Below are 24,693 nucleotides of genomic sequence, written 5' to 3'. Positions count from 1 at the left end.
TTAATTTTATAAATTTAAATTTAAAATTTTTAAATATCAATAAAAAATTTTAATTAAAACTATTAATTCATGGACATTATAAATATTGATGAACACTGTTAATTTTTGTTATTTAATATAATATTCAGTTGAATTGAAGAAGTATAGAAAAATAATATTAATCATGATGGAAATTATAAGAGTTATTCTACTTAGCCTTCGTTCGGTTGTTATAAATGCTTGTGATAAAATAATTTAAGAATTAACAAAATTTTATCGATATTTAAAATCTAAATATAAAATTTAATTTTATAAAATTAAATCTATTATTAAAATAAAGAAACAAAGTGGAGGATGAAAAAAGATAAGAAAAATGGTAATTTTGAAATAATATCAGATTTAGTACATCACTGAAATAATATCAGATTTAAAAAGTTAAAAGTGTAAAAAGACCAAATTGTCCAGCACCCCAAAAGGGCATTTTCGGGTAGAAAAAAAAAAGGCAAAATGACCAATTTTGAGATAAACTCTTAGTCTAAGATTATCTGGCGATATTTTTAAAGTCCGAGGACTATAGGCGAGATAAACCCATAATTCATGGACCATTTTTGTAGGTCACTCATTTTAATTATAAGATTCTCGTCATTGTAGTAAAGTGGATTTCTATATTTTACTAATATTAGTCTACCGTCCACTTATTTAACTTTTACAATCTTTTCAACCTAAATTATTTGAGTTGTATTTTGTTTTTAAAGATCTCAAATTATTTGAGTTAATTCTGTAGCAAATAATAAAATAATAAATCTTATTTATTTTATTTAATCAATTAAATATAACTTTGTTTCATCTCGTGTCGGGGAGAAGATGGGTCGGAAAAAATATATTTTATTAATTTTATACATCAAAATTATTAATACTGGATGCAGATTAAGGAGAAAACGCGTTTAGGTAATAATCTATTTATACTATCCAGTAATTTAGTTTAGATTTTAAAAAAAAAACAGTGGGTGCTTAATGGAACACGTGGCGGTTGCAAGACAAGCGCATTCGCCACACAAATTTTGAGCTTCCATTTTCCAGCATCAAACTGACACATTCACACACCACACTCTCCTTCGCCAATGGCTTCCATGTCATTCTCTTCAATTATCTCACCACCGCTGCAGAGTGTAGCTCTCTCTAAACTGCACCTCATCACCAATTCCGCGCTGCCGTTTCTCGATTCGTCCAATCGCTCGACTCTCACCTCTTCCAAATCAACGTTTTTCCGAGATGGCTTCCCCGTTTTATCCCCAATTCTATCTAGGTTTTCAATCAAGTCTCGATCCTTTGCCTCTGTTTACGCCAGAGCTGCTACGGAGAAGACAATTCATGATTTCACCGTTAAGGTAACTTATTAGTTATTACCCCCCTCTCTCTCACACAGTTAGAAAATGCAATTGAAGTTTATGTAGTGTTTCTTGCTAATAAGTTGCTTAGAAATAGTTTTGATTAGCTAACTTCTGTGTTTATTTGGCCTGATTTAGTTTTTATTTAGCGCAATGCTTGTAGACTTGTATGAATTCTGTGATTACCTATTTACCTATTCTAAATTCTGTGTTTATTCATAAGGTGTAACGATTTATAGCTTGTTTTCGCTTTCTATTTCTTTGTCTAGTGAATTAGGCTTTTAAGCACAATGAGTTGTTCTTACATTTTTAGCTGTTGAAAAGATTAGTGAATCGTGGCTAGGAGGATTAACTGCGCAATAACAGAAATGAGGACCTCGTAGAACTTGAAGATCGAACCTAACCCGTTGTGTCTGGGTTCATTTTATTCTCTTTCAATGTATGACATTGAATTGTTGCATAATAGATGTGCAGCATTTGAAAGGTTATTAACCTATGTCTATAATGTTTTCTCATATTAGAGATATTAGAGAGTAACCGTAAACTGCTCTAACTGTAAACAGGATATTGATGGGAAGGACGTTGCGCTGAGCAAATTCAAAGGAAGTATACTCTTAATAGTAAATGTTGCTTCACAATGGTAATATCTTATCCTCTCTCGAATTGAATTGTGTGATTATCGAATATGCTTGCGAATCTGACTTCTTATCTCTAAGTTGAAATATTGTGTCGAGTGCATGCCAACTGACGTGATTGATTGGTTGTGGATTCAGTGGTTTGACCTCATCCAATTACACTGAGCTTTCTCAAATATACGAAAAGTACAAATCTCAAGGTGAGATCTCACACTAATATTTCATAAATATCTAAGTTTTTCCAATAGGATTATGTGAGGTTGAATTGCAAATATATGATGCAGGACTCGAAATTCTGGCCTTCCCTTGTAATCAATTCGGAGGCCAAGAGCCAGGATCGAATAGAGATATTAAGAATTTCGCTTGTACACGTTACAAAGCAGAATTCCCAATTTTTGATAAGGTAGATTTCCCTCATGGTACTTTTTCAGTAGAACTTGTGAATCAGTTTCTAAAGGTTAGTTTGTGCAGGTTGATGTTAATGGACCAAATACCGCTCCTGTTTATCAATTTCTGAAGTCGAACGCTGGAGGATTTCTAGGTGATTTAGTTAAATGGAATTTTGAGAAGTTCCTGGTGAACAAAGATGGTAAAGTAGTCGAAAGATATCCACCTACAACCTCCCCACTGCAGATAGAGGTAAATTTCTGCTCCGAGAGAAACAAATATATCATATACTATATGTATTTATGTAGTATTTCTGAAGAATTTTATTCGTGGTCTGGTATGTGCATTCTAATTTTCCTTACATCTATATAAAGTTTTAAATCTGTCTTGAAATTTTCTAGCCCAATTATGTGGCGTTGGCTGAATTGGTAAAACAATATCCTTTTGTTTCAATGCAAGAACTACTTAGGTGTGGAGTTTGGTGCATTGGAACGTATATTTCTACAGCTTGAGTACTTGAAATTCAATTTATATACATGTAGTTGTAGCACTTATGCGTTCATTATTATGAAAACTAAAGGATCACAATCGATTCTGTAGTAGTAATTTACTATCAAAGAGTTCCTCACCTTCTTTTCTCTGTTTCTCCAGTAAGATAATCAAGAAATGAAATGTTCACTCTTTGATCCATATCAAAGCTTCTCTTTAATATGTTTCTCCAAATAATCCATCTTTCCCGGCTTTTCTACAGAAGGACATCAAGAAGCTTCTTGCAGCATGAGTTCCACATATGCATACATCATGTGCTCACGTGCTCATTGCTTGTTACCGTGTATTTTCTGTCACTCAATTCTCTCTACCTTTTTAGTACAGTTCGATGAAATAAGTCCTTTGTCTTGTGTATATATACATCTTGTTTATCGGATTATGGAACGCAATGCTTTGGCAAAGTTACCGATACTGATCCCATGTGGAGAAAACCTATTAGCCCCGTGGATACTTGAAACACTTGCTATTTCTGGACTTATTGTTTAGTGAAGTCGTCGTTTATTTGTGAGTGCTCGATCGTTTGATTATCTTGCTGATTTATATTAGTAGTCTTTTAGTAAGGAAATACTATAAGAAATCAGTGAAGTACGAATACCCTTTTATCAAAGTTGTTAAATAGCTGCTATGGCGGTGATATGGCGCTATATCATATCGGTTAGTAATGAAAACGCCATCGCCACACCAATTTATGACATTTTTCTGTATCGGCCGCCATGCCCGCCGATCGTGGCGCCATGGCCCCATTATATCCCGCCATGGCGGTGTTTTATTTTTTGTTCTAATTTTGACTTTTTAATGGAATTTTTACTTTTTAATTGTATTTTGGTATAAGCCCAAAATTGAACAGGCCCACCCAACCATTCTAACCCATTTTATTTTATAATTAAAATGAAAATAGATTAAACTTAAAATAGAAATTGAAACCCTAATTATAGTGATGTGAAGCAATGGATGCCGATGATAGTGATAAGTAGAGGTGCTCAAAGTTCCGGAACCGGCGGTTTCGGTTTTGGAAATTGCCGAACCGGAACGGCGGAACCGCACAGCGAGGGTGTTTCTCGGTTACAAAATCGCCGGTTTTGGTTCCGAACTGGCGGTTTTTTACGATTTTTCACAGTTCTGAACCGCTGGTTTTCGGTTTTTTTGGGGGTTCCGACTCGGTTTTGCGGTTTTCAGGCGGTTTTCACAGTTCCGGTTTGGAACCGACCGGAACCGGCAGTTCGGCACGGTTTCGGTTCGGAAATTTTCAAACCTGAACCGAACCATGGTTCTAAAATCGACGGTTTCGGTCGGGTAAATTCTTACGGTTCCGGTTCGGAACTGTAACCGAACCCTAAACCTTGGGCACCTCTAGTGATGAGGATGAACTAGAAGACTATGTTGATGTAACACCCCTTACTCGGTTAGTTTTAACCAAATAAGTGACGTTACCTTTCGGTACGATCGATAAACAAAACCTGCCTATTTTTTTTTAACCATTTTGCAACACTCAACATACAATACTATCATAAAAGAAACTAAACCTGATAACACAACTATTTACTACTATACATAACAAAATAACATTAACCTGTTTATATAGACATACCTACAACTCCACTAGCAAAAGAAGGTTATAACCTTACATTTGTAACCAACTATTTACAACCAAAAGATAATCTAAGCATGCCACGTGTAAACTACGACTGTACCAGCAAAAAGGGAGGTGGTGACTTGACACGTGCTGCTGCCAACTAGCGAGTTCACTCGCTTCTATACTCTGCAAGAGGGAGAAGAAAGGGGGGGTGAGCTTCGAAAAGCTCGTAGTGTAATCGCATTCCAGAATAAAATCTCTAAAACTTCAATCCATATCACTAGCTCAAGTAAACACTTTATTACCTGGAATGTCGTACAACACATATTCAATTTACATCGGCATCAATATACAAACTCAACACAATATCACCAAATATTATCATTACTAAAAGTTTGAACCAGTTAAGATCACATATATCACTTGCAAATAACCAACACATTCATCCTGTACAACAACATGATATAAACAAAGGATCCTGTCAGCAGTCACTTTCCTTCGTCAACATAATTATACTATAAGAAACATAACAATTTAAAGAATTCAAAGCACAACCATATTATTTCGAAAATAGAAAGTCACATTCAGCCCCCAAGTTATGCTTAGTGATGAACACGGGTACACGGACACTATCTGTAGCCCTATGAGGGCGTCTATCATGTAAGTCCGAATCGGACACTGTAATCTTCCATATGGCCTATGCAATGCAACTGTCATATATTACCCATATAGGGTACATTACAACAATCGATATATCATATAGACCATCGCTTCGGTTATCCAGAAGACGAATGATCAACATGTGTGCAGTACTGCTGTCCTATGGCATGCCAACTATACCCTGTGGTTCACTCAAGCAATGGGGCACAACGCAACTATTTCATATCAACTTTCACATTATTCAACACATAAATATTTAAATCACTTTGCATAAGAAATACCACCGTTTCTGTCACTTCACCTTGAAAGTACACAAAATCCACACAATCATTCTTAAGTTCTATGGCATAAGCATACGAATCACACAAACAAGTAGTAGTATTTATCGAAGTTTAAGGAACTAAATTCTAGAACACGCGTACACTACCTGTACACGTCAAAAAAACTCGCTATTACTTGCTTAGTCAACCATGGAGGTGCCCTTTTCCCTTATCGCTTGTGCTTGCACTCGGTTCACCTAATTTTTCAAACAATCACATATACAAATTATAAATAAACACTTAAAGCACAAGTATGGAAGCCAAAATATCACATCTATCTATCTCCCTTTTAGCATAAAAACCTTTATTCTCAACTTTTAAAGCTTTAGAAAAATATTGACTGCATTACATCAACTTCATATAATAAACCGACTTAGCTCGGAGATAACTAGGGGTCGAGCCCTACACCAAAATAAACCCCTATGTGTCTATTTTAATTACAAAAAAGGTTTTTCTCAAAATTCCAAGGGACTAGGGAGTTATGAACGTTTGACTACAGCCTGCCAGTTTGTGACAGATTCTGGCGACGGTTTAGCATGAATTTTTAAAAATAGCAAACGTTGACGAAACGATCTGAAATTTTGCAGACATCTTACCAAGACCTTATAGTATGCATTAAAATTTTTAGAACATAAATTATATCATGTTAAAGTGGCCGAAACTGACCAGTACAGTAGCATCAGAACAGCCCACATACAAGCTATTTCCTATTTGTGTGTCATTGGGTAATTTCTCCAAACATTTCATGTTCAACAACAAAATTACATGGTTTTAGTCCAATTATGATTCATCTCCAACAAATGAAATCCCAAAAATCAGATTTTTCCTATCACTTTCATGCTTAAATATTATATCCTACTTCCAATTGCATAGTTAAATAGCCAAATTACACCAAAGCATCAAACAACAAAATTTCCAAATCTATGAACCCTAATTTTCGACCAAACAACAAGATTCACATCAAATTAACATCACTACTATACTTAGAAACATGATTGAAGAGGTTATGGAGGAAGCTAACCTCTAAATTCAACAATTTTCCAAAGATTAGTGGAAGTGGGTTTGCAACCTAAGCTCCAAAATTGAGGGAAAGAAGGGGAATTGAGAGCTTGGACTGATGGAGTGTATTACATGTTTCACGGTGGAGCGGCCGGAGGATTCGCGGTAGCTGATCGGAGGGAGTAGAGGGCTATTGAAAATTTACACAGAGATGAAGTTGGCATGGGCAGATGGAGAACGAAAAAAAAGAGAGAGAGAAGAAAGAAGAGGATGGGTATTATTTTTCCTATTTTCCTTTCCTTATTTTTTTCCTAATTCTCCACATGACACGTTTTTTTCCTACTAACTTACTCATCAATTTCATATTCTTTTTCTTTCTTCTTTTTCTTTATTTCATTCTTTTTCCTAAATTTCCAAAAAAAATCCTATATTTATCTCTTCTATTTCTAACAAAAACATATGCAACTAAAACCACTAACTAAACTATAAATTCTAATCTCTAATTCCTAATTCTTCTAAGGTTGGGATATTACAGTTGAGCTTGATGATCGATGACTATTGAGTATTGCTTAGGATGACTTTATGTTTTGTTGAACTAAGACTTTAATTATTAGACTTATACATAGCTTTTTTATTTTTTGCTTTATTAATTGTTTAAAGAATTCTTGAATTTTGATGTTATATTTTTATAATTTTTTAATTTTTTAATTATGTATAAATATATAAATATTATTTTATTTATTTAATTAATGACAGTCATATCATACCATACCGATGCGTCATATCCCTGTGGCGGTTTTCGGGCGGACCGCCATACTGCTTTGGCAATATTGCCTTTTATTTATTTCAAATGAAAGGTTTTGCTATTTTATTAAATAAATTCCATTTTTTAATTCCATTTTTTAATTGCAATGATCAAGAAATATGCAAGATATGCTAAATTAATGATATACTCCGTATTAAATAATAGAGATATGTGGATATTCTGTAGATATACTAGTATCAGCGTTCGTTCCGTGAAGCGAATCCACTGTGCACATTGCCGTTTTGAAAGAGATTAGAACCTTCTTTAATGATTAATGTGTTAGGGTTGGCAGCAGAAGCGTGCGTTCAAAACGGATCACATAAATTCTGATCTATTTAGCAGATTGTTTAGACAAATTCTATTCGCGTAATTCTCACATGTATCATGCTCGTAACTTGAATTTAAACACGTTTTAGTCACAAATAATAACTAAAACATGCTCTCTACGGAGTAAGCCAATTTACCTCGTTGATTCACTAAAGAATCAAAGATGGCTCGCGTCTTCTCCTCGTGAAGATCTTGAGTACTAAACCACGGATCTTCTGACTGGTTCCCAGACTGTAATCTGATATTAGTGTGGGCTAATCTCACCAGAGAACTAGGACTTAAATAAAGAAGAAGGAAATCCTTTCTCACTGAGGATAAAAAAATCGTCCCCTATGTGTATTAGGAGGGGGGATGAAAATAATGTGAAAATACAAGTGTATTTTCTGTCTCCTTTATTCTCTTATTTATATTTAGTCACATATTGGGCCCAGTCAGGGATCTATGGAAGAATTTGGATATAGCCTCCCCCAATTAGTTTTTTACTAATTAAATTGAACCCACAATTTAATATAAGCTTATATTGGAATATTACGAGCAGCCACTACAGAAATAATATTGCACTGCCCATCCAAATCTGAAATCACAAGTATTCCGGGTTTCCATTTGTTTGTCATTAATTTCTCGCGCTTAAGATAGAAACGTTCATTAATTAATCAATGTCTGCTATGGACTTAATTAATTAACATATTATTAACTCCAAGAGTGGACTTAGCAAGAAACGCTTATTTATTATTCATAGAGTAATCAAACTCCAACTAGCTAGGTTCGAATAATAAAACTTTGTTTCGAGCTCCTCTTGTGGACGTTATCAAAGGAGACTCACCTCGCGCACGATTCAATATAATAGCAATCCTAGCACCGCTAGATATTAATCACCACTACCCAATATACCAGGATTCTTGGGTTGCGAAAAACTCGCACCTTTTGGTAAGTCAAAGTAGTGCATAATCAATACCGTATGCTCAATGCTAACGCACATTGATTAAGAGATTAATTATCAAGACCTCGTCTTTCATTAGATAGCATAAAGACTCGTCTTGCCGTTAGATCCAATTCAGTGCTATACCAAACCAATGTCATCTTATTTCAGTAAGGCTTAGAAATATGCGGACTGACATTGCAACCTTTCACGATATGTAGTCTAGGCCTATCTAGGTTGTGAAATTCTTCTTTTTCTTTGTTTAGAACTGACCGTGTTACCTTAAATAGACGACGCCCACAACCGGTCTACTAAAACAAAGACTTAGACTTTGTTGTATTGCTTATACATTTAAACATGCAATAACCATCCATTAAATGTAAAACATAACAACATTATGACAAAAATAATTTGTTTTATTCATTTGGAAAATATCATATAGAATTTTACAGTATTCAATCACTCGAAAGGTGATTTATAGTATACAAACTCTAACATAATGATGGTTGAGAAATGCGAATGCCTTAGTATGACATACTTGAAACGCATCATAATGCTGCCGAACAGAGCCATGCAACCGAAAGGACGTGAGAAAGTACCGAGATACGATCAAGGTGTATGAATATTTATTCTTATATGTGACCTATGTAAAGATTGGTTTAATATTAAAGTTCAAGTTCATACTTAAAGTTGGATCCTAATATAAAAGACGATACCGTGATGGATCGGTTTCGATTAAAGAATTAGAATCGGGTGTATTGATAACCCTCCTCTCTTACCTCTATTAAGAATGTGTATATATATATATATATATATGAAAGGATTTATTGTATTAAATATAATAATACATAAATACGAAAAGAGTTCATGTTTATTAGTATATAGTATATTTCAAAGTAATGTTTATATATATATATATGTATATATATATATAATATATGTTGAATCTGCCGTGAGCATTAAGGTAGTATATATGTGTTGATTAAAATGGTGAATGACAGTTATTTTGGATATTAGACAACTGCAATTTCAATCAACATGTCCTTTTGATTAGGGGTCGGTTGATTCATTATAAAGTTAAAATGAATCGTCACCTTCTTTCATGAGGAGACTTCTTAGTCTATAAAAGGCCTCATGCATGCAAATGAATAGATAATTCACAAAAATATATTTGCATGTTCTCGGCAGTGATATATATATATATAGATATAAATATATCCTCACGATATATATACATATTAAAAGTTATTGGTTCTTTATCCATTAAAAGAATCAAATAGAAGGCTTGAGGTCAAGGAGAGGATAAACATCAATAGCAGCTTAAGGGGAAACATCAAATAGTGGATCCAACCCTACATCAAATTAATAAGCATGGATGGAGGTTGGTGATTCTATATCCACTTTATAGTATAAATGTTATGGTTGAATTAATTCAAAACTAGAATGTGATTTCGGTATAGAGATCAGAAAAGAATGGCTAACAGTTGGTATCAAAGCCAATCTAGATTTGGTTAATTCACCATTTATGTGTTTTTCAAAATCGAAATTTAAATGGTATTAATTTTCGATTTTGGTTAAATTTGCTTCCGCTTATGTGTTGGGTATTGTTTTATGAAATGATAAAACAAATATAATGTTTTCTGCCCATTAAAGATTTCAATATTTAAATGATATATGACTTGTTAATCACCAAAGTGGTCTTGTTATATTGCATTTAATTATTGAGCATGATGAATGTTAGTTAATTGATCATGATTAAAGAGATGCTATAAATGACATTAAAGTTTGATTGATCAATTATATTATTATTTATATACTTGGAGATCACCCAAAGGTGGATCATTGTATACATTTAATATTACGAAAGGGATTAATCATGTCTACTTGTGTCTTATGTAGTATGTATACCCAAAGGCAACATGCTTATTTGGTATATGTATGATTTGATTAATTATTAAAGAAATTTTTTTTAGCATCGTTGAAAGTATGTGTATTTTAAGTATTGCCCAAAGGTTACTTGAATGCATGTTATTTAAAGTATTACAGTTATCTGAATCGGTGTTTAAAGTTCAAAGCACTAATTGTAAGCATGTATAAATGTTGCAGCTTCATCTAATATATATGCATCTGCAAACTCCGTCGTAAAGTTCAATGGGCAGAACTATGGTGAATGGTCAGAACAGATCCGGTTTTCACTGGGTGTTATGTCACTTGACCATGCCATACTTACGGAAGATGAGCCTGCAGCCATTACGGAAGAAAGCTCCGAAACGGATAAGTCTCGATATGAGACTTGGGAGCGCTCTAACAGGCTAAGTCTCAATCTTATGAGGATGACGATGGCAGAAAGTTTCAAGCCATCTATGCCTAAGACAGAGAGTGCAAGGGAATTTATTGAAAAGATAAAGGAGTGTTCACAATCGGAATTGGCCGACAAGTCAATTGTGGGGAGCCTAATGAGTGAGCTCACTACAAGAAAGTTTGACTGGTCTAAGCCGATTCACGATCATGTAACACACATGTCAAACTTGGCAGCAAGGCTCACGACCTTAGGAATGGAGGTTCATGAACAGTTCTTGGTTCAATTCATCATAAACTCTCTTCCTATTGAATTTGGCCAGTTCCAGGTGAATTATAACACCATAAAAGATAAATGGGACCTTAAAGAACTAAAGGCCATGTTAGTTCAAGAGGAAGGGAGACTAAAGAAGATGGGTGACCAAGTTGTGAATCTAATGGGTCATGGAGGAGCAAGCACCAGTAAGGTAAAGGCAAGTAAAAAGGATAAACGTAAAGAGTCTTCTTTTCCTAAAGGCCCCGAAAAGAAGATCCAAAAGGAAAGGAAGTGTTTCTTCTGTAGAGAACCGGGACACTTCAAGAAGGATTGTCCAAAAAGGAAGGCATGGTTCGATAAGAAAGGTAAACATAATAGTTTCGTTTGCTTTGAGTCAAATCTTATTGAAGTGCCTAATAATACTTGGTGGTTAGATTCTGGTGCTACTACTCATGTGTCTCACATTGAACAGGGATTCAGTACGATCCAACCTATAAAAGGAAGTGAACAATACTTGTTCATGGGGAACAGGATGAAGGCACAAATTAAAGGCGTCGGGACCTATAGACTGATCTTGGACACGGGATGTCATATAGATCTTAAGGAATGTCTCTATGTACCAGATTGTGCTAGAAATCTTGTATCTGTTAGTAGGTTGGATAGATTAGGATTTAAAATCAAGTTTGTAAATAGTGTATTTACATTGTACAGAAATGATTACTTCTATGGAAGTGGTACTTTGTTTGATTCACTCTACAGTTTCAATCTTGATGCAAAGTTTTCTGAATCATTGTTTAATGTTGAAAGTAGAGGCATAAAACGTAGTGTGTCAAGTGAAAATTCGGCTTTCTTGTGGCATCAAAGACTAGGTCACATATCCAAGGAAAGGATGATGAGGTTGGTAAAGAATGATATTCTTCCTCAATTGGATTTTAGTGATCTAGATATGTGTATAGATTGCATAAAGGGGAAGCAAACTAAACACATAGTAAAGAAACAAGCCACAAGAAGTTCTCAACTTCTTGAATTAATTCATACTGATATTTGTGGTCCGTTTGATGCACCTTCGTGGGATGGTAGAAATTATTTTATCACTTTTATTGATGATTTCTCACGGTATGGTTACATATATCTATTGCGTGAAAAGGCTGAATCCGTGAATGTCTTAAAGATATTCATAGATGAAGTAGAAAGACAACTAGATAGAAAAGTTAAAGTGGTGAGATCAGATAGAGGTGGTGAATTCTACGGAAAGTTCAATGAATCTGGACAATGTCCGGGTCCATTTGCAAAGTACCTCGAAAGTAAGGGCATTTGTGCACAATATACAATGCCCGGTACTCCGCAACAAAATGGTGTAGCGGAAAGGCGGAATCGTACTCTTTTGGATATGGTTAGATGCATGTTAAGTGGGTGTAATTTACCTCTTTCGTTGTGGATTTATGCATTAAAGACTGCAACGTATATGCTTAATCGGGTTCCTAGTAAGGCAGTTCCAAAGACACCTTTCGAACTGTGGACGGGAAGGAAACCGAGTTTAAGGCATTTACGTATTTGGGGTTGCCCCGCAGAAGTAAAGTTGTATAATCCGCATGAAAAGAAGCTGGATTTAAAGACGGTCAGTGGATATTTCATTGGCTATCCAGATAAGTCGAAAGGATATACATTCTATTGTCCTAACCATAGTACGAGGATAGTTGAGACGGGTAATGCTAGGTTCATTGAAATTAGTGGGAGTGATGAACCTCGTAAAGTGGACTTCAATGAAGTTCAAGAAAAGATTGTTCATCCACCTTTTGTTGCACCTAAGATTGTTGTTCCTGTTGAACAACATGAAGTGCATAACCCACCTGTTGAAATTGAAGATGAACCAGTCATAGTTCAAGAACGGAATGATGAACCAATAGAGCCTTTAAGGCGATCAGTAAGGGAACGACGATCGGCCATATCGGATGACTATGTGGTATATTCCGTTGAAAGTGAATGTGACTTGAGCATTGATAAAGATCCTATCTCATTCCAACAAGCCATGGAAAGTGACAATTCTGAAAATTGGTTAAATGCAACAAAGGATGAGATGAAATCCATGAGAGATAACAATGTTTGGGACTTAGTAGAATTGCCTACGGGTTTTAAAGCCATTGGTTGTAAATGGATCTTTAAAACAAAACGTGATTCGAAAGGTAACATTGAAAGGTACAAGGCTCGCCTTGTTGCCAAAGGATTCACTCAAAAGGATGGCATTGACTACAAAGAAACCTTCTCTCCAGTTTCAAAGAAGGATTCTTTAAGAGTTGTATTGGCTTTGGTGGCTCATTATGACTTGGAGCTTCACCAAATGGATGTAAAGACGGCCTTCCTAAATGGAGTACTTGAAGAGGAAGTATACATGAAACAACCCGAAGGATTCATGATAGAAGGACAAGAAGGCTTAGTATGTAAGTTGAGAAAATCAATATATGGACTCAAACAAGCTTCCAGACAATGGTATATAAAGTTTAATGATATCATTGTTTCATATGGCTTTGTAGAGATCATCGTTGATAGATGTATCTACATTAAAATCAGTGGGAGTAAGTTTATCATATTGGTCCTATATGTTGATGATATTTTGCTAGCCGCAAATGACATGAGTTTACTACATGATGTAAAGAAGTATCTCTCTTTAAACTTCGAAATGAAGGATATGGGTGAGGCATCTTATGTGATCGGAATAGAGATATTCCGGGATAGATCACAAGGATTGTTAAGTCTGTCTCAGAAAGGCTATATCAATAAAGTTTTAGAGAGATATAGAATGGATAAATGCTCCGCAGGAATTGCTCCAATTCAGAAGGGAGACAAGTTTAGCTTAATGCAATGTCCGAAAAATGAATTGGAGCGTAAGGAAATGGAAAAGATTCCCTATGCATCAGTGGTTGGGAGTTTGAACTATGTTCAAACATGTACACGACCAGATATCACCTTCGCGGTTGGTATGTTGGGTCGTTATCAAAGTAATCCCGGTATGGACCACTGGAAGGCTGCAAAGAAGGTTCTCAGGTACTTGCAAGGCACCAAAGAACACATGCTTACCTATAGAAGATCCGATCATCTAGAGGTGGTTGGATATTCAGATTCAGATTATGCCGGATGCGTTGATACAAGAAAATCGACATTTGGATACTTGTTCCTTTTAGCCGATGGAGCAATATCATGGAAAAGTGGAAAGCAGTCTGTCATTGCTACTTCTACTATGGAGGCAGAGTTTGTGGCATGCTTTGAAGCCACAGTTCACGGATTGTGGCTGCGGAACTTTGTTTCGGGACTTGGAATTGTCGACACCATAGCCAAGCCGCTGAAAATTTATTGTGATAATTCCGCAGCTGTCTTCTTCTCAAAGAACGATAAGTACTCGAAGGGTGCTAAGCACATGGAGTTGAAATACTTATCGGTTAAAGAAGAAGTGCAGAAACAAAGGGTGTATTTTGAGCACATAAGAACGGATATGATGGTAGCGGATCCGTTAACTAAAGGACTACCACCCAGTATGTTTATTGGCCATGTAGAACGTATGGGTATTATAGACAAAGCCTTGCTATTTTAGTTGTGGACTCATGTATTGTGTAAACACTCTTGTGAATTCAATAAAAGTTGTGTTTCTGCTTGTTTATATGTTATCATTAAAGTTGTATACAGTATGGTTGTTTAGATAGCATATGTTGTATTGAGAATTAAAGTACATCTCAATGAAAGGTTTATTCATATAAAGTTAGAATTGATTTGTGATACATGGAAGGAATCATGTCGACTAAATGAGTGTGTGACCGCCATGATCCAATTGAATCTAACTTTATAGGTATTTAAAGGATATATGAACTTAGTTGTAAAGTGCGCATAAAGGTTATTAAACCATTGAGAGCTACAAAGGTCAAGTGGGAGAATGTATGAATATTTATTCTTATATGTGACCTATGTAAAGATTGGTTTAATATTAAAGTTCAAGTTCATACTTAAAGTTGGATCCTAATATAAAAGACGATACCGTGATGGATCGGTTTCGATTAAAGAATTAGAATCGGGTGTATTGATAACCCTCCTCTCTTACCTCTATTAAGAATGTGTATATATATATATATATATGAAAGGATTTATTGTATTAAATATAATAATACATAAATACGAAAAGAGTTCATGTTTATTAGTATATAGTATATTTCAAAGTAATGTTTATATATATATATATATATGTATATATATATATAATATATGTTGAATCTGCCGTGAGCATTAAGGTAGTATATATGTGTTGATTAAAATGGTGAATGACAGTTATTTTGGATATTAGACAACTGCAATTTCAATCAACATGTCCTTTTGATTAGGGGTCGGTTGATTCATTATAAAGTTAAAATGAATCGTCACCTTCTTTCATGAGGAGACTTCTTAGTCTATAAAAGGCCTCATGCATGCAAATGAATAGATAATTCACAAAAATATATTTGCATGTTCTCGGCAGTGATATATATATATATAGATATAAATATATCCTCACGATATATATACATATTAAAAGTTATTGGTTCTTTATCCATTAAAAGAATCAAATAGAAGGCTTGAGGTCAAGGAGAGGATAAACATCAATAGCAGCTTAAGGGGAAACATCAAATAGTGGATCCAACCCTACATCAAATTAATAAGCATGGATGGAGGTTGGTGATTCTATATCCACTTTATAGTATAAATGTTATGGTTGAATTAATTCAAAACTAGAATGTGATTTCGGTATAGAGATCAGAAAAGAATGGCTAACACAAGGTGGTCATGAGGAATGGCGTTAAGCTACTCCATGGCCTCTGCCACCTCCTCCACCATCTCCACCACCAGAGTACATGATCAAGGAACCTCTTACTAAAACAAAATCCATCAATATTCAACGGAGTAGCAGATCGAACATAAGCCAAGACTTGGGTGGAATACAAATTTAATTTCTTGTGTTGCACGATTACAACTTTAGTGAATTAATTAGATTTAATCAACCATTTTAAGCAATATACTTGAGATGAAATTTTCTTCAAGTTCACCCATATTTTCTTTCCCATGTCAAAAATAGAAAAAATAAAAGCAAAGTTAATCCTTTTCCATTCGTCCAATATTAATATATAGTCTCCCATGTCAAAAGTAGAAAAAATAAAACAAAGCTAATACTTTTCCACTCTTCCAATATTAATTGTCTTGATAACGTAATATATATAACACAAGTTTCAATGCAAAATTAATAGTATAATATAAAAAAGAAATAAACATAAAAAATAAAATCAAAAGTTAATATTTTTTCAATGCAAAATTAATAGTATAATATAAAAAAGAAATAAACATAAAAAATAAAAGCAAAAGTTAATATTTTATGTGTCCAATATTAAGAGTCTTGTTTAGCTAACGAGTGATAAATGCTTTAATATAAAAATAATAAAATATACCCTCCCTATTCCAAAAAAAATATTGGGAATATCACGTATGTTAACATATAATTAGCACAGTATAAGAACAAAAAGTTGAAATAGTGTAGACAATGAGACCTAAATTAAAATTCCGCGTATATCTTCTTCTGTTTCATAAAATATTATACTTTCTGTATTCCAACTAAATTAAGGTAAAAAAAAATTAATACATACATTAAGAAATTGTGTGGAACAAATTAATTGAAAATAGAATAAAATATGAGAGGAAAATAATATAAAAATGATTAGATATTTTAATTTTTAATTAAAAAAAGAAATAACTCAGAGACATTTTGAAAAAGAATACGACTTAATTAATTGAGATGAAAGGAGTATATTTTGCAATAAGACATATTTGAATGCATAGCAGGAATAGGTAAAAAGAAATATTGATTGAAGTATTTCGTTAAAAAGAAAAAGTTAGCAAGTACTATGTATTTTAATTTTTATAGGATAATAAAAATGACATATGTAATTTATTTATATAAAATGTAGAAAATAAAAAGGAAAAAAAGAAATTGAAATTGTTATAGAAATACAATCACATCAGAAATTGACGGAAAATAGACTAATTTTCGTAAACGACCCAAATTAAAAACAGTTTGGATGAATGAATCATCAAAGTCAGTGAATTTTAGAGTAGACTTCTTCACTCATACACTAATATCGGACGTCGGAAATTCTCTCATTCCGTATCATTTCGCTCCTCCAAAATGGTAATGTTCTTCCTCTTTAACTCCATTTACACCAGCCCCACGATTTTATGATTATGCGTTCATGTATGTACTCTTTCTCTTGTTCGTTAATCGTTAGGGTTTCGTGATTATGGCGCTACAGAATACTCTAAAATCAATTTACTCGTTTATCTTTATTTTGGATTGGCATTGGTAGTGTTTCTGTGATTTTAAACAGCACATGGTGTGTATTTGTCGGTTACCTGTGAATTCCAGTTTTTTTTCTCGTTTGTTTCCTTTTTTTCCCCTGAGTTTTTATTTTTGTTTTTACTCACCCGCCTGCTTTTTTGCTATCTCTAAATACTATTGTGTTGTATTGCTGCTGTTCGAGTGGTTTCTGAAAGTTTTCTTTTTCCTTTTATAGACTACGAAAAAGGTAATTTTAGTTGCTACTATTTGAAATTTCCTATTTAGACATATTTTGGTTTAGAAGGCATTTGATTGTGTTGTTCTCATACAATCATATGTAGCTTCTTTAGCTTAATTTCTAGTGTTATGCTTGCGGATATCTGAATTCTCACTGAGCAATTATATTTTGTGTCATTTTTGAAGGAATAAAATTGCCACTTGTTATTTACTTATTTCTGGCGTCATACACTTTGCAGTCTAATAGGCATACTATTATTCTGATGCAAACATCCCAACACAGAGGATCCCGCACGTTCATGGACTATGAGTCGATCAGCCAAGCAATGGATGGTATGCTTTAAAAATGTACACCTTATGAATGTTTTTTACTGTTCAGATATTGGCATTTGTAGGTGAGTTCAGATTGCAGAATTTGAATTCGTTGACCCATTCCATAAATAATGATTGAGTTAGTAATGTTCAAAGCCTGCCATTTTCTTTGGATTCGACTGTATGCAAATCAACGTGTGTGTAAAAAGTATCCCGAGTAGATGCTAGGTTTGTTCAGCTTCCTTGCAGTAAATGATGAAGTAGTGGAAACCATTAAATTTATGCCATCCAAAACAGAAAATGGCCACATCTTTTTGGTGATAAGTGAGTGTGGTTTTTACCATTAGGTACAAATCTTGTTCTTTAATCGTACTTGTTTATTCATTTTGCAACCATCCAGCCACCCATTTCCTACATCAGAGTAGTACTAAACAATGCTAGAATTGTATCATTTCGTGATTTAAGTTGTGCAACAGATTTCATAGTGTCCAAGGTAGAGGCTAGCTGTGCTTTATAAGTTATATTTTTGGAGAATACTCTACAAAGCATTAATGTTGGATAGATAAAAATGAGATGCATTGATGATTATGACCTCTGCTCATTCTTTGTGCTTTTGTAGGATTGAGATTGTACAAAATTGCAATGTTTTATTTGCTGTTTTCTGATTAATTTAGCTCAAAGAAAATCAGAGGGAACAAAAGATGCCTATGCAAACTTTTCTGGTTTTGTTTTATGGCAGTTGTGCTTGTGTTTTTCTTTTTTCTTAAGATGAGAGGTATTTGTATCAAGCAAAGAAAATGAGAACTAAATGTCTTTACAGTATGATCTAGTATTGTTTAATTGTTCAGATATAGGTGTCCGTGTGCATTTCAAGATCCCATGCTAAAGGTCTATATGAGTTAACAATTTCTGCAGGAATATGTGGACTGTATGAACGAAAACTGAAGGATCTAAATCCAGCCATAAGAAATATCACATATGATATCTCAGATTTGTACAATTTCTTCGATGGACTTGCTGATTTGAGTGCATTAGTGTAAACCTCTCTGTCTCGCTCACTCTCTTATGAACTTATGCAGTCATAACACTCGTGTATGAGTTAGATTCCCAACTTCATTAACCTGTCAATTGATCATCATGCTTTTGCAGCTACGATCACTCAATTCAGGCATATCTTCCATACGATAGACAATGGATCAAGCAGAAAACGTTGCAGAACTTGAAGAAATTGGCTCAGTGATCATCACAGATGCTGGACTCTTAAGTGTGACATGTTTCGGTTCAGCTGGACCATCCACCATTCTAGAATCATGAAATTTGAAACTTGTGTGAGTCTTCATCTCATGTTTCCTTATTTTGTGGAAATACAGTGATGCTAATTGCTAATAGCCTGTTTCTCTATCTAGTCTTCATCTTGTAACATGCTATCAAAATTCGCTCTTGTAGGCTGTCCAAATATTGATTGCTGTATACTGATGTTTTTCTTTTTTTATTTTTATTTTATAAGTCCCTTTCTCCACCGTATTATACACTGATAATATGGGGAAAAGTGAAAAAAATCAGCAAATTAGTTCAGGAACAAATGGGCAAATGGCTCCTTAAATTTTTTAAAAAAACGACATTCTTCTTTTAATTTTTAATTTCAAATAATTAAGTTAATCTTATTAAAATACTCTTATTTAGTACCAGAAAATATCACATTTAATATAAGACTAAAATTTTTTGGACAGACAAATATTGATAATCAATTTAAAACTTGAGTGCATTAGTTATTTATTCTTGTTCAAAATATTCTACTTTCTTAATTTGAATTGCACAATTTTTTATTTATGAGAATAATGCGTAGAAGGAAAAAAAAGAATAGTTAGGTAAAAGAAAATTAAAGGCCAAAAGCACCTCCTCCTCCGCTATCATCACTAACGACGTCTCTCCTGCGTCTTCCTCCGCCTCTCAGCATCGCGATAGCTTCGAGATCGGCGGAGGCGCCATCGACCAAGCTCGGCTGCACTATAAAAAGGCCTCCGTCGCGTCTCTACGTTCAGTCCTCCTCGCTATTTCCAATGCGCACAAGGTGTAATTTCTATCTGGTATTTTCTATTTTTGTCAATTATTGAGGATAAATAATGTTAAATTGCAATTGACCTAAAACTTGTAATTCTGCATTACTGGTTTTGGATGTTCCACGTATTGCAAGGCTGATGCCGATTAATCTAATTATCTATGGATGTTTGATGATTCAAGTTGTTGCACTCTGAATACTGCATTTTGATTGGATGTAGCCTGTAGGTTGTGGCAATGATTTCTGTGAGTTATTAATTGCATCAAGCTTATAAATTTATTGTTGCTCTAATCTACTAGTAAAATTTACTTTGATGGATTTATCATTTATTAATGGAACTCCTGTTGAGCTGCATATTTTAATTGTGTGATAGTGATACAGTTTGAGGTGATTTTTAGTGTCTGGTCTTTATATTCTTGATGTTAAGTTACACTGTGAGGTGAATTTGATTTTGAGTGCCTTTTTTTCTGTTCAACTAAAACAGGTTAAATAATCCGAATCAGTTTTGACAAGCACTTCAGGATCAGCATCCGAGCTTATCTTAAGAACGGTACTACTCTGTATTACTTTCAGTGTGATAACATACGCGTAGTAGAGTCGTTGGTTGAGTTTTCTAGTGAATACTTTATTATGTGAAGATTTACAATTAAGAGGAACTGAATGCATAAATCTTTTGTATTTTGGTTATGCTTTTATACCTAAATGAAATGTTGATCAATCTGTTGCTGCTCAATGCTCATTGATATGGCATTCCTAGTATTCTACTTGGCAATACTTGTTCTATGGCTTATGAAGTTGTAGAAGACCTGATCAAGAGACCAGCTAATAGATTGTTTTCCTTTTATTCACTTGCAAATCATATGTTTTTTTTAATGTTTGCAATGTGTTTATTACTTGAAACATACTCCCTCCGTTCCTTATTAATAGATACATTTTTTTCGGCACAAAGTTTAAGAATAGAGTGTTAAATGGATGGTGGAAAAAGTAAGAGAGAATCAAGTAAGAGAGATGAAGAGAATAAAGTAAAAGGGAGAATTACTTTTTGTCCAAAATAGAAATGACTCAATTAACTTGAAACTTCCCAAAGTAGAAAACGGCTCTATTAACATGGTACAGAGGAGTACAATTCATTATATATCTTGATTTGGAATAGGAACTTGCAGAGAAGAACAAGTATCTCAATATTCTGATCGATCAGCTCCGTGGCCTTTTAGGCGATATATCCACGTGGCAAAGTCATTGCAGAGTATGAGGCTATTTTAAGGTATGAGATCAATAATAAGGTATCTCATTATTGATTTCTCTTTTACACCTTCGTTGCTGTAGGAAAATTCAAGAAACTGTATGATGGTGACTGCAAAGAGATGGGAGTATACAACAATTCTAAGTCACATTTGTCATTTTATTGATAATCATCATAGCTTCTTGTCTTGATATTGATCTTTATTTTCAAATGTGAGGTGACATAGATAATTCCAAAACCCTTCCTGTCAAATGTTAAACAGTTAGTATCTGTACATAGTTGCATTGCAAGGGTCGTTTACAGTGATGCCGAGGCTGAAAAGAAACCCAACAAGAAAATACACTCAGCTGCTGCGTAACCCATCTCCGGCTAGCAACAGCCAGCTATAGGGACGAATGCGTCTGCCAGTGGTGACATGTGCTGGCACCCGAGATCTTCACTCCCTCTGTGGTAAAACACCTTCTGCACATAAAACATCAAGTAGCACTGTGAAGTTCTAACCACTTCTTCATCAACTTCTGTGATCCAGGCATCATCACACTTATACCACTGGTTTCTCAGCCTTAGATACGTCGCATAATGCCCAGATTCCAACATCCCAGTGTGAGTCACCACTGCAAAAACCTCAAACTCAGTCGAAGAAACATCTGCTTCCTCTCCCTCTAAAGAAAACATCCTATTCCCGAATCTCTTCTTCACTATAGAAGAGGACAGATAAGGCCTCATGTCCAAGGAGAATGGGAACTGCAGATGCCGATCGATCTTCCTCGACATTTTCCTGATTGGGGAATGCTCAAATCGCTTGATGTGGAGGCACAGGACGAGCGGGAGCTTCTTCAGAGACATCTGCTTTAGCGCATCCTGCTTCTCGTGGCAGTTCTCGCAGTAGAGTTTCTGGTCTGGTCCCAACCTCTCCGGCCTCGTGAAGAGGTCGAAGCAGCCTGCTAAGGTCTCATTCAGCTTACTTGGTCGGCTGCTGAAGTCAGCTGCAGCGGAGGCGCCTGTGTTCAAGTCGAGGGAGATGTCCATGCACGGATCATAGGTCGAAGACGTGAACCCACATGATGTGCACGTGACATCGGATCTCAGAATCCCTGAGAATACCCTGTGAGCAATACACTGGCAGTCCCCATTTCCTGTTCAAACATGTTGGATTTTACAATCAGCGAAACAGAAAAAAACAAATGATTGAATCTTTTCAACATTCTGTAGTGCAGACTCTATGCATAAATATCTATACAAGTTTGATGGAATCTATTCATTCGGCTTAGCATGAGACTTTTTTTTTCATAACAAGCAAAGAATAATGTAATCTAATATCTTTCAACAAAATTGCAATCTGCAAAAATAGGAAATGCAAAATCTTGGAGCTCAATTTACCTTTATTTTCAAGACTAGATTTCCCCAACTTGTCGTGGATCCTATCTAGCATCGAGATAAAGAACTCGTGAGCGTCTTGCTGCTCATAGCTAGCAAGATTCTCTGAGTGCTGCCACCAGCTGAAAATGATGAACACAACCTCAATTAACAACATTGTTCTTCATTCAGAATGTCTCAAAAACCATTAGATCCCTTCCAAATATATGAAGTTTTTCTCACATATACAGATAATACAAGCATATAAATAGCACTTCAATAGTTTTAACTCTATCAAAACCCAAAAAGAACTCATCCCAAATATGATCCTTCCAAATATATGAAGTTAAAGCTACCATTTTTTCAAACTTACTCATCCCAAATATGATCCCACTATTAACATCCATAAACACAGAATGCAACCACCAACCAAGAACTGCCAAAAAGCACGAAAAAAACGATCCATCAACATTGCCTAACCTGTAAAGAAACTTAGCAGGACTGTAAGGCGTCCGATCACCCGAGAAAACAGCATCAAAGATGACATCCACATCACAAGGCAAACACAGCCTATCAGCAGAGGTCTTCGTACACCTCTCATGGTTATGCCTATCACTGAGAAAGTAATTCCTAAAAGGGGGTGCATGAAGCAATGCCTGCAACACAGAGTTCATGAAGCAAGTATTCCCAAGATTGTTCAACCCCCTCAACCCCAACGGGAGGCACGATTTCGACCTCTGCTTACTCACCAACACCGACCTCTTCACACTCTCCGACCCCAAATCAGCCCCAAAATCCAACCTCCTCCTCTTGCTCAGCCTCAGCTGACCACTCTCCACAACCCCATTATCCCCATTTCTAACCAACCCCAACATTTTCTTGCACATCACAACTCTATCAAATTCAAGATCATAGACCTGATCACAGCACACGGAGCAGTAGAGCTCAGCCCTCTCCATATCAACACCAATCTCATGACCACAAACAGATTCACTGTGCAAAAGGGCATGATTTGATTCTTGATTTATGCAGCATGTAACTGAGGAGCAGATCAAACACATAAACAATCTGCCACAGCAGCTGCCAGAGCAGGAACTGCATCTGGGCTGTGATTTATCAATCGTTATTCTACCACAGGGGCTGAACCTTAACAAATCCTGGATCGAATTGTAACCCTTTAATCCGTGCTTCATCTTGTAATCCACTAGATGCTCGCATGGTCTAGGGATTGTGAAGAGAGAGTTTCTTGATGACATAATCAATAAAAATTGAATCTTTATTCAAGAAATAATCTTTAATAGATAGGAACAGGGGACGAAAAAAAAACTTAAACAAAAATAGCAAATCAAGATTCAGATAAATAGGGGAACAATGAATCAACACCAAAATTAAAAAACTAGGGTTGATCTGATTAGCTGGTAAAACAATAGAAGAAAAGGCTGGGTATATTAAAGATTAAATTTTTATACTAGTACTATATAATTTATCAAGAGCTGAATCCACCTCAGTGGCAAAAAGGAGCGGAGATGGAGGAGGAGAGAATGGGGTCGCTTTCTAGTTTGCAGAGACCGACTCAATATTTCTGCTGTGGGACAGACCATTCTGATCGATAGATCACAGCCGTTGAAAACTTTGATCATGAGATGATAAGCCAGCGATTGACGATTTGGGTGCACTCTATTTTTTCCAAAATAGGTCACATACCAAAATCACAGTAGGGTGCACTCTATTTTTTCCAATGTTTTAAAAACCGGACCAACAAGCGAATCGACGTCATTATTGGTTTACTGGTTCAACCGGTTCACTGGTCGAACCATTAGTTGAACCGAAATACTGTTTATATATATATATATATATATATTTATTTAGTAGTAAATAATAAAATTTAATCAAATGTTTTATCAATAAATATTATTGTATTATACATTTAATAGTATTATTATAGAAAACAAGTCTTGTACTAGTACTATATTAGAATATTTAATGACGTTAAGTTTAAATACAATAATAAATTATAATACGCAATATTAAAAACTAGTATTAAACTC

The 24,693-nt window shown here is 35.0% G+C and overlaps 4 protein-coding genes and 1 long non-coding RNA gene across 6 annotated transcripts; 3 read left to right on the top strand and 2 right to left on the bottom strand.

Moving 5' to 3' along the window:
• The first annotated feature begins 1,030 nt into the window (after positions 1–1,030).
• LOC121789512 (probable phospholipid hydroperoxide glutathione peroxidase) lies at positions 1,031–3,446 on the top strand. The gene is made up of 6 exons (XM_042187960.1): positions 1,031–1,367; positions 1,931–2,007; positions 2,141–2,202; positions 2,287–2,405; positions 2,474–2,641; positions 3,141–3,446. Exons 1-6 carry the CDS (start codon positions 1,101–1,103, stop codon positions 3,168–3,170), a joined length of 723 nt encoding a protein of 240 aa, XP_042043894.1. The 5' UTR covers positions 1,031–1,100; the 3' UTR covers positions 3,171–3,446.
• A 1,101-nt stretch (positions 3,447–4,547) lies between these two features.
• Positions 4,548–6,829, bottom strand: LOC121769868. The gene is made up of 3 exons (XR_006043712.1): positions 6,513–6,829; positions 5,599–5,688; positions 4,548–4,697 (listed from the first exon to the last, which is right to left on the bottom strand). It is a non-coding gene; the product is annotated as an uncharacterized LOC121769868 (long non-coding RNA).
• A 10,325-nt stretch (positions 6,830–17,154) lies between these two features.
• LOC121789498 (enhancer of rudimentary homolog) lies at positions 17,155–20,058 on the top strand. Of its 2 annotated transcripts, XR_006048057.1 has the most exons (5): positions 17,155–17,291; positions 17,915–18,008; positions 18,903–19,023; positions 19,137–19,315; positions 19,942–20,058. XR_006048057.1 is itself a non-coding variant. In XM_042187948.1 (4 exons), exons 1-4 carry the CDS (start codon positions 17,289–17,291, stop codon positions 19,225–19,227), a joined length of 309 nt encoding a protein of 102 aa, XP_042043882.1. In that variant the 5' UTR covers positions 17,155–17,288; the 3' UTR covers positions 19,228–19,493. The 2 variants fall into 2 exon arrangements, 1 of the variants encoding a protein (XP_042043882.1); XM_042187948.1 differs by lacking the exon at positions 19,942–20,058 and having other exon boundaries at positions 19,137–19,493.
• LOC121774361 (mediator of RNA polymerase II transcription subunit 30-like) lies at positions 19,298–21,337 on the top strand. The gene is made up of 4 exons (XM_042171254.1): positions 19,298–19,315; positions 19,852–20,058; positions 20,540–20,596; positions 21,200–21,337. Exons 1-4 carry the CDS (start codon positions 19,298–19,300, stop codon positions 21,296–21,298), a joined length of 381 nt encoding a protein of 126 aa, XP_042027188.1. The 3' UTR covers positions 21,299–21,337.
• An 82-nt stretch (positions 21,338–21,419) lies between these two features.
• LOC121789490 (ubiquitin C-terminal hydrolase 22-like) lies at positions 21,420–24,196 on the bottom strand. The gene is made up of 3 exons (XM_042187938.1): positions 23,126–24,196; positions 22,670–22,788; positions 21,420–22,425 (listed from the first exon to the last, which is right to left on the bottom strand). The coding sequence occupies exons 1-3, from the start codon at positions 23,899–23,901 to the stop codon at positions 21,659–21,661; spliced, it is 1,662 nt and encodes a 553-aa protein (XP_042043872.1). The 5' UTR covers positions 23,902–24,196; the 3' UTR covers positions 21,420–21,658.
• Positions 24,197–24,693: the final 497 nt, after the last annotated feature.

This window comes from Salvia splendens, chromosome 2 (genome assembly GCF_004379255.2).
Source record: "Salvia splendens isolate huo1 chromosome 2, SspV2, whole genome shotgun sequence".
Classification (NCBI taxonomy): domain Eukaryota; kingdom Viridiplantae; phylum Streptophyta; class Magnoliopsida; order Lamiales; family Lamiaceae; genus Salvia; species Salvia splendens.
This window is presented reverse-complemented; position numbering and strand designations above follow the sequence as displayed.

Excerpts from the sequence above, each read along its gene's own strand:
- LOC121789490 (XM_042187938.1), bottom strand. The coding sequence starts at position 23,901 with ATGTCATCAAGAAACTCTCTCTTCACAATCCCTAGACCATGCGAGCAT. Across the intron at positions 22,789-23,125 it reads CCTGCTAAGTTTCTTTACAG|CTGGTGGCAGCACTCAGAGA; the intron begins GTTAGGCAATGT and ends CATCATTTTCAG. Across the intron at positions 22,426-22,669 it reads ATCTAGTCTTGAAAATAAAG|GAAATGGGGACTGCCAGTGT; the intron begins GTAAATTGAGCT and ends ATGTTTGAACAG.
- LOC121789512 (XM_042187960.1), top strand. The coding sequence starts at position 1,101 with ATGGCTTCCATGTCATTCTCTTCAATTATCTCACCACCGCTGCAGAGT. Across the intron at positions 2,203-2,286 it reads CGAAAAGTACAAATCTCAAG|GACTCGAAATTCTGGCCTTC; the intron begins GTGAGATCTCAC and ends TATATGATGCAG. Across the intron at positions 2,642-3,140 it reads CCTCCCCACTGCAGATAGAG|AAGGACATCAAGAAGCTTCT; the intron begins GTAAATTTCTGC and ends GCTTTTCTACAG.
- LOC121774361 (XM_042171254.1), top strand. Across the intron at positions 20,059-20,539 it reads CTATTTCCAATGCGCACAAG|TCCGAATCAGTTTTGACAAG; the intron begins GTGTAATTTCTA and ends CAGGTTAAATAA. Across the intron at positions 20,597-21,199 it reads CCGAGCTTATCTTAAGAACG|GAACTTGCAGAGAAGAACAA; the intron begins GTACTACTCTGT and ends GATTTGGAATAG.
- LOC121789498 (XM_042187948.1), top strand. Across the intron at positions 18,009-18,902 it reads GATCAGCCAAGCAATGGATG|GAATATGTGGACTGTATGAA; the intron begins GTATGCTTTAAA and ends CAATTTCTGCAG. Across the intron at positions 19,024-19,136 it reads GCTGATTTGAGTGCATTAGT|CTACGATCACTCAATTCAGG; the intron begins GTAAACCTCTCT and ends ATGCTTTTGCAG.